This window comes from Rhamphochromis longiceps, linkage group LG4 (assembly GCF_057381845.1).
Source record: "Rhamphochromis longiceps isolate RC_006_pf linkage group LG4, R_longiceps_female_GT1.1, whole genome shotgun sequence".
In the NCBI taxonomy this organism is placed as follows: Eukaryota; Metazoa; Chordata; class Actinopteri; order Cichliformes; family Cichlidae; genus Rhamphochromis; species Rhamphochromis longiceps.
This window is the reverse complement of record NC_140560.1, coordinates 33,399,551-33,410,852: the sequence shown is the minus strand read 5'-3', so window position 1 is coordinate 33,410,852 and position 11,302 is coordinate 33,399,551. Positions and strand designations below refer to the sequence as shown.

Here is an 11,302-nt window from a genome sequence, read left to right as displayed (position 1 = left end):
TGTTCTTCGTCAAATATCTACTTTGTCTTTTTCCCTTTCATTTGGTCACTTTACCTCCCTCACACCACTGTTAATGAAGTGTAGCAGAACATTGGTTTGAGGTGTTTCTTTGTGTCTGTGTGTGTGCATCTCTAAGTGAGTCAGACAATAGCTGATTCACCGAACCAAAGTTTATGTTTGGCATGTGTGTTTGGGAGTTAATAACCCTAGTAACCACCTTTTAGAGTTTTAAAAAGAAATACAAAGCAGCATGGCCAGATAAGGAAACTCCATCTCTCTGCGCTTGCCTTTAACCCCCTTTTTGCTCCCCACTATTTTCCCTTGGGATCATTTGGTAGGCCTGCTTCCACAGCTGGAGGACACATCCGGTGTGTGAGTGTGCATATGTGCATGTTTATGTGTTAAAGGCAGAGCTGTTTGAGTGCAAAGCCCTCTAACGAAAACTTGCCCGCACTCACATATGCTGCTTTTGGTGACATAAAGCCCCGTGCAGTGCTGAACTCATGAAACTTCTCCTTGCCAGAACATGCCATGTAAATAACTAGACAGCTGTACATTGCAGTGCTTACACACAGCTGCAACCTGCTGTTAGGAGACAGTAATCCTATGCTGGGAGTACTATAATCAAATGTGGAAGCATAGGAGACAGATATCATGACAACACCGTGAGATCCTGTCATTAAAATGATAATAGACATAAATGTCAACACCTGATGTCAGATCCCACTCAAACAGTACAATTGTATTCACCATGTACACTTCATATGTTTAACCCTCAAAAAGCCAAGATGTTTTAGTGATTAAAAGGACCCAGTGTGTTAAAGTTTTGTGTTTATCATGTGCTGTTTCCCTTGTGCAAGATGTATTGCACATATCTGCAACATGGAGTTAAAAAAAAACAAAAAACAAAAAAAAACTGAAACACTAAATCACATTTATTTAGGAATTCTTGTCTCTTCTTCTTACAAAGCAAATTTTCTTGTTTCAATAATACCACAAAATCATACTTTTAAATTTCAGGCATGTTTTCAACTATCCTTGCATCATGTTCATCCCAAAATGCAAATGAACTGGTGACTCAGTAACATCGCCTGTTTCTTCCATGCATCCTTTTTAACTTTAATTTAAAACTTTTTTTTTGTATTTGAGGAATATTTTAAAATACTTTGTGCAGAAAAAAGCTCAGAATACTTATACATTAAAATATCTGAAAATCGGGACTTTAAAAGTGAGGTGCACTATGTGGAATAGTTACAAACAAATACATTTCAAAAATAGCCCAACTCCATGCATGTGTTTGGACTGTGGGATGAAGCCAGAGAACCCAGGTAGACACTGGGAGAGCATGTAGACTTCACAACCCAAGACCTCCTTCACCACAAGTCACAGACTTTGGTCTATTGTAAATGACGACTCATCCACCTGCATTGTTTTATAGTCCCAACGACTGCAGAAAACAACAGCCAACCACTGACCACATTTTGGGACCTATGAATAAAACTGCCCTCTACTGGTTACTAAGGGTAACTGTACCTGCAACCCTCTGGTCTAGCCTTAACTTTAATGGTAATAAAGTAGTAATATTAATCATTGTGACCACCAGGGGGCAGAAATCCATACAAGACAAAATTACAAACACAAAATCACGTTTTTCACTAACTCTACTCCTCACAGATTCACTCATTACAACTGCTTCCCTTTCATTCGCATACATATATTCTAGATTAGAATAAAGAAAAAAATAAACATTTTAATAAAGTATGCTTTCAGTTTTATCTATTGTTTCAAGGGCCTTTTTACCACATTGTAGGTTCAACATCTACAATCGAAACTGTTTCTGAAGTCATGGTGCTATTATACTCTGGTACAGTAGGTGGCGACATACGCCTTTAAATAGCTTCACAGTCTGCCACTGAAGCCAAAGAAGAAAAAGAAGACGAAGACTACCGCGGTAGCAGAAGCAGAAGCAGAAGCAGAAGCAGAGGCACGCTTTGTTTTCTGGTGGAAATGGTAAGATCATATTATGAATGTTGCTCAGGTTAAGGTTTGTTTTGTGTTGTTATCTGTGGCAGTTTCAGGTGAAGCGGTCCGACTGACGGCACATCTGTAGGTGGAAACAGTTGCGACCTTTTGCTCGGACATTACATTTTTAAGGTCTCTTCTAAGTATTGTGAGCAAAGGCACCTTTGAACATATCTGAAGTAACTTGAGCTGGTTGCGATGCTGTTGTTGGTTCACATGTTTACTAGCAGTGGAAGTAACCCGACCATCGTGGGCCTGTCTCCACGTGGTCAGCCTTTAGCATGGTAGCTCACAGTGTGTTGCCATGTGAGGAGTAATTGGAGTATGATCAGGCAGTAAGACTTGAATTAATTTTGGGTTGTAGTGATTAGTAATACTGCATGATCGCTTTTATTTCAAGCGGTATGAGGATGTGCTTCCCCCCTCCCCTGATGACTTGCACTGGGCTCTGAGTCTGGATGAAGACAGCTGTGCATCTTTGGCCCTGACAAGCCAGAGTTTCTGAGGAGAAAGCAAACCAAGTGTTACACGTGCTGAGCTTCTTTACACTTCACTGACTTTGTTTTTTCTTATTTGTTAATGTTTTCAGGACTTTGAGTGAAACCGCTCAGCTGCAGCGGAGCCTTAAAGGTAAGGATTATTTGGGGTTTTCAGCACTCATTCTTTAGTTAGGATGTGTAATCTTATGAGTCCTTGCAAAATTAAGAGACAGATGCAGTTTCAGTCTGTGTCCACTTGAGAACATTAAAGACTTCCTGAGGACTATGATGGTGGGGTGAGCATCCATCCATCTGTTTATTCATTTTCAAATACTTGTCTGGAGCATGTGGGCAGCAGTCTAAACAGAAAGGCCCATCTCTACCCAGCTCCTCCAGGTCTTTTGGGGCTGTTCACATGCCAGCTAAGAGATGAAATCTCTAGTGGGTCCTGGGTCTGCTCCAGGGCCAGCTCCTTGTTGGACATGTATGGAAATTCTAATGTTAATCTGTGCCAGAGTAAATAAAAGCACCCTTAAAAAATAAGTATTTTATTACAATCCTTCGGAGGAAAGCCAAACCCTGTTAGGGTTCACAACAATCATTTGTATTCAGGAAAAAAAGATAAAACAGGATCTGTTTTATTGTGACTGATCAGTTATTAACCAATAGGAGTGCAGCGTTCCTCAGTTTTTCAGGCAGATCCTCCTTACGTTCTTGGTGGCTGCTCTGTTTTATATATGCTGTCTATGATTTGTAGCTGTCCTTCTCCCCTGATGACTTGCACTGGGCTCTGAGTCTGGATGGAGACAGTCGTGCATCTTTGGCCCTGACAAGCCAGAGTTTCTGAGGAGAAAATCAGAAACTCTGCTGTAAAAGTAATGGCTGTGACAAAAAAAAAAAAAAATCCCTAACTCTTTATTTTTGTCCTTTCAGTTCTGAAAAGGTGGAAATCCTCCGAGGATGGACATTAATCAGGTTCGTGTCATGTAACACTGCTTTTTCATATCTAAAGTCTCATTTCTGGTGATGCTTTGCACTGGGCTCAGAAATCAGTGGTGACAGAAGTGCAGCTCTGCCCTTGACAAGGCGGAGTCTGAGGAGATGAGCAAGCAAAAAATTAAAATTGTAGGTCTTCACTGACTGAACTGTTTGCCTGACTGCTGTTTTGTTACTTTTTCAGGTACTGATACTCCAGAAGAGAACTTCCTCATAACAATTCTGTGATTATTTTCTTATTTGTTGTGATGTTTTAATTGTAATATCTCATATTTGCTCTGATTCATCAAATAAAATCATACATCTTATGTTTGTTTGGTCTCTCTTCTACAAATATCAGCTGAAGATGTGGTGACTTTGTGTTGGATAGCAAAAGTCTTGAACAAGGGGGTTTGAGTGAGTCATCACAGGTAACACACCTGTGATTACTCAGTTTGTGGTGTCATGCTCACGTGCTCATAACAGCAGGCATGTATCCAGGATTTAAAATGGAGTGGTGTCTTTGAGTGGATCCTGGTTTAACAATCGAGCAGTTAAAATACCCTGACATGTGCATGCATTGAGAGACGTGGCTACACTGAAGCACCATGGGGATTCTATTGAAGCACATGACATAGATGGGTGGCTCTGCTAGGAGGCCTAGGGGTACCACTGTTCACCTCTGGTACTCTAAGGCTTTTTTTTTTTTTTTTTTTTTCCTTCTGTCATTCACCACAGCACTACATGTCTGATTTGACATACTTTATTTTATTTACATCAGGTAACTTTTCTGACGCAGCTGAGGAATTTATCTTCTCCCAGATCTGAACCAGCGATCTTTTGTTTGTTAGGCCAGCATGTAAACCACTGATTCACTGTGTGTGTGGTATTGTAGTATTACTGTTATGTATTTTGATTGATCTAGTAAGGTCAGCGCTGCTTCCCAGGAAAAAAAAGATGATTATAAAACAGTCAGGAAAACACCTTAGGCCGGGCTTAAAGTACAGAACAGCACCACTGCTCCTTTGGACATTCAGTAGCTAACATACGAGGACAAACAGGCCAAGAAAACTTTCACTTGTACCTTACGATTTTCTGTTACCTCATTAAGGGTATAATGTGATTAGTTTGTGGGTTTTTTTTGTTTTGTTTTTTTTTTTTTTTGCTGCTGCTGCAAGAATTACTTTGTTACGGCTGTATTTGCAGATTAGAAGTGGATAACTTATTTTATTTCTGTTATTATAAGATAGTGACTTGTTCTTACACAGTATTGATTTAACAAATTAAAAAATCGGAGGCACCAATTTGATGATCTCAAGAAAATATCACATATTAATTTGGACTGATATCTATCTGGAGATAGAGTCACTTAAAAGAAATGATTCTAAGGCCCTTTAATATTACATTTTTGCTCTGTTATTCACCTGGGTGTAGACAAAAAGTCTACACCCAGCATATATTCTGCACTGTGGGATTATAAAGTAACACTTTCATCCCTAAGGTTGCTTAATGTGCTAAAATATTGCTATGCCATGTTTTTTCTTTAATGGCACAGTATCAGGCTGTTGCCAGATTAGCATGAAGTCTTCAACAATTTCTTCAGATGATGATAAATTTGTGACCTAAAAAGTGAGTTGGGTAGATGGAAAGATGATGAAAGAAATCATTCAAGAAATTACAAACCATTAATTAGAACTTTGTTTCTGTATCTTTATTATAATTCTAACAATTTATCTCTTAAAACATTTGAAATTCATATATGTTTTATATGAATGTGTGTATATGCATATCACATATACATATATATTCTGTAAGTTACTTTTCAGCAGTTCATATTCTCATTTTTTTAAAAGATCTCTTAAAGGAAAAGAAGTGCTTTCTATAGAGTCAGACCGATTCCCTCCGATATTCACTTCTCCAATGCGACTACGAAACGCAAAGAAAGGCTTAAAAAACAAAAAACAGCATCTCACCAGTCACTTAACAAGATCGTTGTATGAGCAAGATGTTTTTTTAAATCTTATCCAGAGTTCTTAATTGGCCCTATGTGCACTAGCAGACTTTGAGACATGTAGAGTCACACTCGACTTGTTCACCCCTTCAAAACCTCCGAAAGGGAAATGTGAAAAAGCTGGTAGTGGAAATGGGGCCGTTGCATATTATGCTGGTAATAAAACAATGAGCTATGAGCATACTAGCACATGTTAGCGACTGCAGAGGGTGCTCTGTACATACGGGAAGATGCAAACGATGGGTGAATACGGAGCAGAGCTCCTAATCCCATCAGATTATCAACAGTGGGAGGAGGGGGTGGTTGCAGAGAACAGGTCGAACTGTATAGAAAGCAGAAGAGTTAAATAAATACAATTTACCTTTTCATGTTAAACATTATTTGGAAGACAGAGATTCTTTAGAACTTTTGAGATATTTTTTTCTTTTTTACATCTTAAACCATAGTTAGACCATTATTTTCATCGTCCTTATTGCTATTTCCCTTGAATTCAAATATAGTCTTTCCTTAGCCATCTGCAAAGAGCAAATACAAAAACTGTCCCCCCTTAGTTACCTTTGCTAAATCGCATATATAGTCTGTATGGATGCATTCATGCATGTGCACTTTTAAGCAAGGTGACTATGAAAATTCTTAAATCTTTTGGCAAAAATAGACTGACGAAAGCAGAAAAAATGCACATTTGATATGTGTTCATGGACTCAAAAGCAGCAGGAGAGGTGAAGCGTTGTTCAAGGTAGAGAGGTCATGACAGAGCCCTTATATTTAATCTCAGCAATAGTAAGACAAGCAGGACTTGGGGATGGGATGAGATGTAAATGTGCCACAAAAGCTGATGTCGGGGGGATCACACCGGGTCACAGGAGAAGAGTTAAACTTGGGTCTCAAATCAATCGCCAGGGAGTGAGATATATATATATATATATATATAGATTAGAATGTTATAGAGAATTTAAAAAATATTATTTTGTATTATTCTAAATCATTTTCACTCAGAGCAACAGCTGCTACATTTTTACAGCATATTAAGTGGTGAATAACTTTTAAAAGCGTGAGAAAAATATATTTTGAGGCCTTAAAGGTTAAAAGGTGATTTTGATTAAAGCTTCACAGTCTCACAACAAGAGAAACAATAAGGAGAAAGGGGGGAAAACATAATATTCTTAAATGTGCTTCACATTTAATTGCAGTGCTTCTTGTCACATAGAAGCTATGTTAAGGGTACATTATGCATCTTTCAGTTCAAAAATACCTACATGTACATATATATATTTATATATCTATATAACCACAACAATTATCTTCACTTCACAGTCAGAGAAATAAGCTGACTGCACGAAAGCGCCACCTTAGCCACCAAAGGCAGAAACCGGGACTCTCTGAAGATCCAATAACAGTAAGGACGATGATAGTAATGATAGATAGTAACAATAAATCTCTTCATATCAATATCAGTATTCCAGTATTCCCATTTAAAGTTTAAAAAGTGTAAGAACAATCATAGTATTAAAACTCGATATAAGCGTTTTTCTCTGGGATCCCCTCGGCCGGGTTTTTCCTCCTGGGTTTCGTCGACAGACGGAGAGAGGCCACTCCTGGAAGGAGCCGGGGGGATTAAGTGGGAAAGAACAAGAAAATGGCAGTTTTTACTCCTTCCCTCCCCTCTCCTTTCCAGTCTGCCTCGCACAGAAGGCCTGAATGAGAGTACAACACTTGCCTTGATGCTGAGAAAGTCTTTCTCCGTAAATAAAATCAGTCTCTTTGCGTCGTCGCAAATCCCAATGAAAGCACAGTCTGTCTCCGTTTTGTACATCTCGGATCCAAACGTAGCGTGTGTGTCTATATATAAGGTGTCCCATAAATTCTAACACAAACACAGGGAAGTGCTTGTGTTTGTGTTTACATGTTGGTGTATGCATGCAGGCATGGATAGAGTAACTCGGGTGCCTGTGTGTGCATATCTGTGTGTTCATTTACTTTTATGTTGTTGGTCTGGGCACTTATTTTTGCTACAAATTTGTGATACAGTGACCAGTCTGTATATACGTCATTATAAGACTTAAGATAATAAAGAGCTATAGAGAAACACACACATACACGCGTGATCCCGATCACAGGATCTGCAGTGAGGACAGAGCCCTACCAGTGGTGAGGTAAAAACAAGACGCAACCAAACACGCAGCTTATCCACACGCAGCTTATCCACCGGCGACCTCGCCTCGTTTTAAAGAGACGCGGAGGCCGTCGCGATAACCTGCCCTACGTTCACCATTCACACAGATAAAGCCTCACTCTGGCACACATTCATCCTCATTCACCCTCAAGTACTCAGTCCTCTGGGATATTTATTATGAAGTCAGCATCCGCTCTTTAATCGTAAACTTTAAACCAGCCAGCTGAGGGGGTAAGAGCACTACTCAACAAGATGACTACGTGACACCTTTTCATTTCTTCAGGCTGCCTCTTTTCCAGTCTAACTGGCTTATTTTTGTTCCTCTCAAGTATTTGTAATCTCTGCTGCAGCCACAGACATTTTGGATGAGAGGGCGTTTGCGTTAATTGTGTTGATTGGTGTGACCGTGCGTGCGCGTGGGGAGTGTATTTGTGTAAATCAGCCTGCCACATGTGAGCAGCGCCAGCCGGTGTCTTTATGGATCGCCAGCCCTTCCTCCATCCCTGTGTTTCCACCTCCCCTTGGGCCTCGACTTCCTCTTTCTGATGCTCTCTGTGTGAAATCTGGCCCCCCTTCATTTGTTGTGTGAATCCACCATGGATAGCAGCAGCAGTTGTGTCTTCCTCCCTCATTGGCTTCAACCCCTCCTTCTGTGCCTCTCTCTCCATCTCTGTATTTGCAGCCTCAGCTCCGACTCCCGTCGTCCCTCCTCCTGTCCGTCTGTCCATCCCGAGGTGAGAGAACAGAAATGGGAAAGGGGCTGCTGGACAGCCTGCGGACAAAAGAAAAAACGCAGGACACGCGTGATGTTTCCAGCTTTCTGTGTTTGTTCGTCCGTGGTGTGGTTGTGTGTAGTTCTACCCTCTGACCCACGTTTGTAAAATGGAGAGAATAAATTGGTAAATCTGCTGTGACTCATGCAAATGGACAAGCAGTGTGACTAAGAAAACCGGGAAAACATTGGCCATCGCACTTGATGCCTGAGCAGTTGGGTGTATCTAAGTTCACCCTATTCTTCCTGTAACACTGTAGTTAATGTTGCTCCAGGATCGTCACTGCAGCTGACCGATCATGGTGCTCGGAAGTCACAGCTTTGTGACACAAGTTAGGAAAAGTTTGACTTTAAAGTTTTCTGGAAGTCAGGTGAGGTGATAAGACCAGCAAGATGGCAGACGAAGCAGAAGTCTGTACTAAAAGGCCGAATTTGGGGCTTGGCAAGATAACTTCATATTTGACCTTGAGTTGTGTGTTACTGTTCCATAAACCCCAACTTATGATCTTATAACAGGGCAACTATTTGTACTCGTTGACCTTATATCAGATTTATTTATATAGTGCTTCTGTATTCTTGCCAACCATTCACAACACTTTATCTGCCTCATATTCACGCCGATTTAAAATCAGAAAAATCTTTATTTTTATATCTGTATAAGCTTATTGGTGCTGCCCTGCACAGCAGTTTCAGTTTCTGCATGACCCTTGGAAAAATTAGTTGCCACTCTTAGAACAAATAATTATTATATCTTTGTCAGATCTTCCTGTATCTAATGATAGAGTTATAATACTAACATTATCGTGAAAGGTCTGCCTTCTGTTCAGATTTCAAATTAATTAAAGTGCACACTCTCTCATACAGAACTTTTATTATCACACATACTCAGTTATGCTGTTTAAACTCTTCAGATATTTCTAACATTACAGTTTGCTCTGTAAAATATTCTGGTCAGCTGCCAGTAGAACCGTCCATACTCATGGCTGGTCATAATGCTGACAACATGCATTCTCATAGCCACATTGGGAAACCCTGGTTTGCTTTATGGAGTTGGTATCCACCTTTCGGTCACCTCCTAGCCTGATTGGTAAAGTTGGGAAAAGTGTATTCACACAAGGAAAAGATATCGTCGGCAAGTTAAATTCAGTTCCAAGCACAATCTTCAGGTTGTGTTTGTTAAATTTCACTGCACAGACTGTAGTTTTGTCCTATGCAAATCTAAAAGTAATTGTTAAGTTTTTATTTTTAGACATTCTGGAAAATTTGTTCATGCATTCATGTCTAGTGGGCCTGATTACTGCAATGCTCGTTTTGCTAGAGATAAGTAGGCTGCAGTCTATTCAGAATTCAGCTGTAATGTTATTAACTAAAACTCACTCCAGTTTTGGAAGGGCTAAACTGGCTTCCAGTATCCCATAGAAGTGATTTTGGAATGCTCTTATTGTATTTTAAGCCCTAAATGGTCTTGGACCATGGTACAACAGTCTGTTACTTTACGTCCCATCTCGCACTCTTAAATCTGTCACTGCCAAAACGTTAGACATATAATTTCCTCGGAGAGATAAATTTGGGATGTAGTGTTTTCTGTTGCCAGCTTATCCTGCCCAAAACGTTGGAACAACCTACCTCAAAATATTCAGGAAGCAATCTCTAAGAGTTTCTCGAAAGCATTGGTCTTTAATCTTGCAATTAACTTGTGGCCCTACTTGAAATTAATCACTGAATCCAATTCAAGCAAGAGGGTGCTGTTCTTCAGTGACAATAAATCTAAAGCTGTCAGGATCCTGAGGTAAGAGGGGTCATTCTAGGAACCCACCGGGTGTCCTCTGCTGACTTTGCAGGGCTTGCAGTGTAGCCAGCAGATATTTCTCCAAAGACTTCCTGTGCCACTAATTGATTAAAAATCCAAAGGATTATTTTTTTAAGGACTATGATAAGCAAAATGATGTTAAAGTGATGGTTAAAAGATTGCATTACAGCAGTCATTTGTTCTGAAAACTTTTTTACATGTATGCACCAAAGTCAGTTCACATATGATTGGTCAACAGAAGTCACACCACAAACAGGAAGTGGAAATCGCTCACCTACAGATGTCTAGACAGACAACCTGTCTAGACAGGGCTGACTAGTTTAAAGGGCTGACAACCTTTAAACTATAGTAACTGGCCCCATGTTACTTTTCCCCATGGTGTCCCCAATCACCACTATGTGTAGACTTGGAGATATATAACAAAATAAGAAAAATAACCCGAATAACAAGGAGTAATAACACAAAAATCTTTTATCTTTACCTAATTCCACTGATAATGAAAAAAGTAACATTGATGCAATGTCAGGTCAATTTATGTCTTGGCAAAAATCATTTTAAAAATACTGAAACTGCCATGTTATTTTTATCTTATGGAGCCCTGGAATTCCCAAAAGGTGAGCTTTTTATCTGCAAACAAGATCACTGAATTGTGGTGAATTAATTGTCTTGTGCATGCAGAAATTAATATGCTGCTCTAAAAGCTTAAGCTACCCTCAGCCACATTACAATGGGCAGAAATAAAATAGCAAAGTTTTATATTGACGAATATAATTTACAGTGAGTCTCTAACACTTTCAGATACACTATATTTGGTAGCTGTCCACATTTGAAGTTGTATGTATGTCAAGTTATCAAAGTAATAGCTTATGTATGCACAAATGAGAATAATTTAGTGCATATGAGTACGAAATTTTACGACATAGGACTTCAGTAGCATGTGGATTTTTTAAGGTAAGATAAGGAGAATGCTTATTATTGGGGCGATCGTGGCTCAAGAGTTGGCAGTTCATCTTGTAGCCCCAGCTTGGACAGTCTCAGTCGTTGTGTCCTTGGGCAAGAC

At 39.7% G+C, this 11,302-nt stretch overlaps 1 protein-coding gene, 1 long non-coding RNA gene and 3 other non-coding genes across 5 annotated transcripts in view; 4 read left to right on the top strand and 1 right to left on the bottom strand.

Annotated features, from left to right (window-relative positions):
• Positions 1-1,907: 1,907 nt before the first annotated feature.
• On the top strand, positions 1,908-3,805 carry LOC146672128 (uncharacterized). Its single transcript, XR_014911535.1, has 4 exons — positions 1,908-2,010; positions 2,612-2,652; positions 3,435-3,476; positions 3,682-3,805. It is a non-coding gene; the product is annotated as an uncharacterized LOC146672128 (long non-coding RNA).
• Positions 2,443-2,534, top strand: LOC146672131 (small nucleolar RNA SNORD88). Its single transcript, XR_014911646.1, has one exon. It is a non-coding gene; the product is annotated as a small nucleolar RNA SNORD88 (small nucleolar RNA).
• Positions 3,264-3,355, top strand: LOC146672130 (small nucleolar RNA SNORD88). Its single transcript, XR_014911645.1, has one exon. It is a non-coding gene; the product is annotated as a small nucleolar RNA SNORD88 (small nucleolar RNA).
• LOC146672129 (small nucleolar RNA SNORD88) lies at positions 3,517-3,605 on the top strand. Its single transcript, XR_014911647.1, has one exon. It is a non-coding gene; the product is annotated as a small nucleolar RNA SNORD88 (small nucleolar RNA).
• A 1,986-nt stretch (positions 3,806-5,791) lies between the features above and the next one.
• The window catches only part of shank1 (SH3 and multiple ankyrin repeat domains 1), a 73,045-nt gene continuing 67,534 nt past the window's right edge, over positions 5,792-11,302 (bottom strand). Inside the window, exon 28 of the mRNA XM_085405364.1 lies at positions 5,792-8,432. Within this exon, the coding sequence (XP_085261490.1) occupies positions 8,345-8,432 (88 nt within the window). The 3' untranslated portion in view covers positions 5,792-8,344. The remainder of the gene's footprint in view (positions 8,433-11,302) is intronic.